Below are 986 nucleotides of genomic sequence, written 5' to 3'. Positions count from 1 at the left end.
TTCTATGCTTTTCACATACCCATCAATGCATAGGTTACAACTTGTGCTCTTCTATGAACTTGGTCAGCATTACCACTGCTGATTTTTCCATCTTTGAGTTCCAATTGGCAGTCTTCATCTTTCGATGTTGTGTCCTGAGGAGACACAATTGAATATTGTATAAATTCTGTGTATGTATTTAATTACACTGGAGAACTTTTGATTGACAAATACTATTAATATAGCTTAAACCTCGCCATTTTTCATTAGAGTAATTTTAAAATATTATGATCTTTATTATGATCATTATTGTCATCAATGCTTACGGCATGTAACCAGCAACGCTTGAAGAGGGGAGAAGATTTCTATGAGAGAAAAAGGGACACCTAGGCACCATGTGGTTGGGTCGAGAAGAGCACTAGTACTGGTAAGGGGAAAAGCCCTCTAAAACTGGAGCATTCTTGCAAGTAAATTGTGAATTTCATCATCACATTGATGGGGTTTTTTTATGCAGGAGGAGAAGAGTCGTTTGGTTTATCAGAAAAGGTTTCCTAGGGAAGGTCCTGGTTATGGCAAACACCATCGGCACCACCATTACTGGTACTTACCTTGTGGAAACTAATCATATCAGGTATTGACATAAGTAAGCCCTCATAATGCTTTATGAAATCAGCATAAGGCTTAATATCCAGCTTGGGCTGAGCAGCAAACAGGTGCCCTATGGTGGTGTACATGCGACTTGTGTGACGCATTGCTGCCGTCAACTCCTGCGAGCCTGTTGGATAAACCACATACAATAATGATTGTGTACACATACATTTTGAAGAGTGGTTATGGTAAAAATTAATGGATCTGGAAGAAAATATAATGGTCCAAATTTCAATGCAAGTTATTTTCTTTAAATGGAAGTACATAGCAATGCTTTGGGTTTATTATTCAAAAGCTGAACTTGAGTGAAACATCAGAAAAGAACCAAATCATACATACGCTCTTCTCGATGAAAGGCG

At 38.1% G+C, this 986-nt stretch overlaps 1 protein-coding gene across 1 annotated transcript; it reads right to left on the bottom strand.

Moving 5' to 3' along the window:
• Positions 1 to 19: 19 nt before the first annotated feature.
• On the bottom strand, positions 20 to 980 carry LOC117115927 (sorting nexin-33-like; the record flags this gene model as incomplete). The annotated part of the gene is made up of 3 exons (XM_033259813.1): positions 967 to 980; positions 588 to 754; positions 20 to 134 (listed from the first exon to the last, which is right to left on the bottom strand). Coding segments are annotated over exons 2-3 (259 nt in total), but the record flags the coding sequence as incomplete, so codon positions are not given.
• Positions 981 to 986: the final 6 nt, after the last annotated feature.

The sequence above is a fragment of the Anneissia japonica genome, unplaced genomic scaffold (genome assembly GCF_011630105.1).
Source record: "Anneissia japonica isolate Jap-2015-1 unplaced genomic scaffold, ASM1163010v1 scaffold287235_len986_cov289_single, whole genome shotgun sequence".
Lineage (NCBI taxonomy): Eukaryota > Metazoa > Echinodermata > Crinoidea > Comatulida > Comatulidae > Anneissia > Anneissia japonica.
The sequence above is the reverse complement of the archived record's forward strand: the minus strand, read 5'-3'. Positions and strand labels throughout refer to the sequence as shown.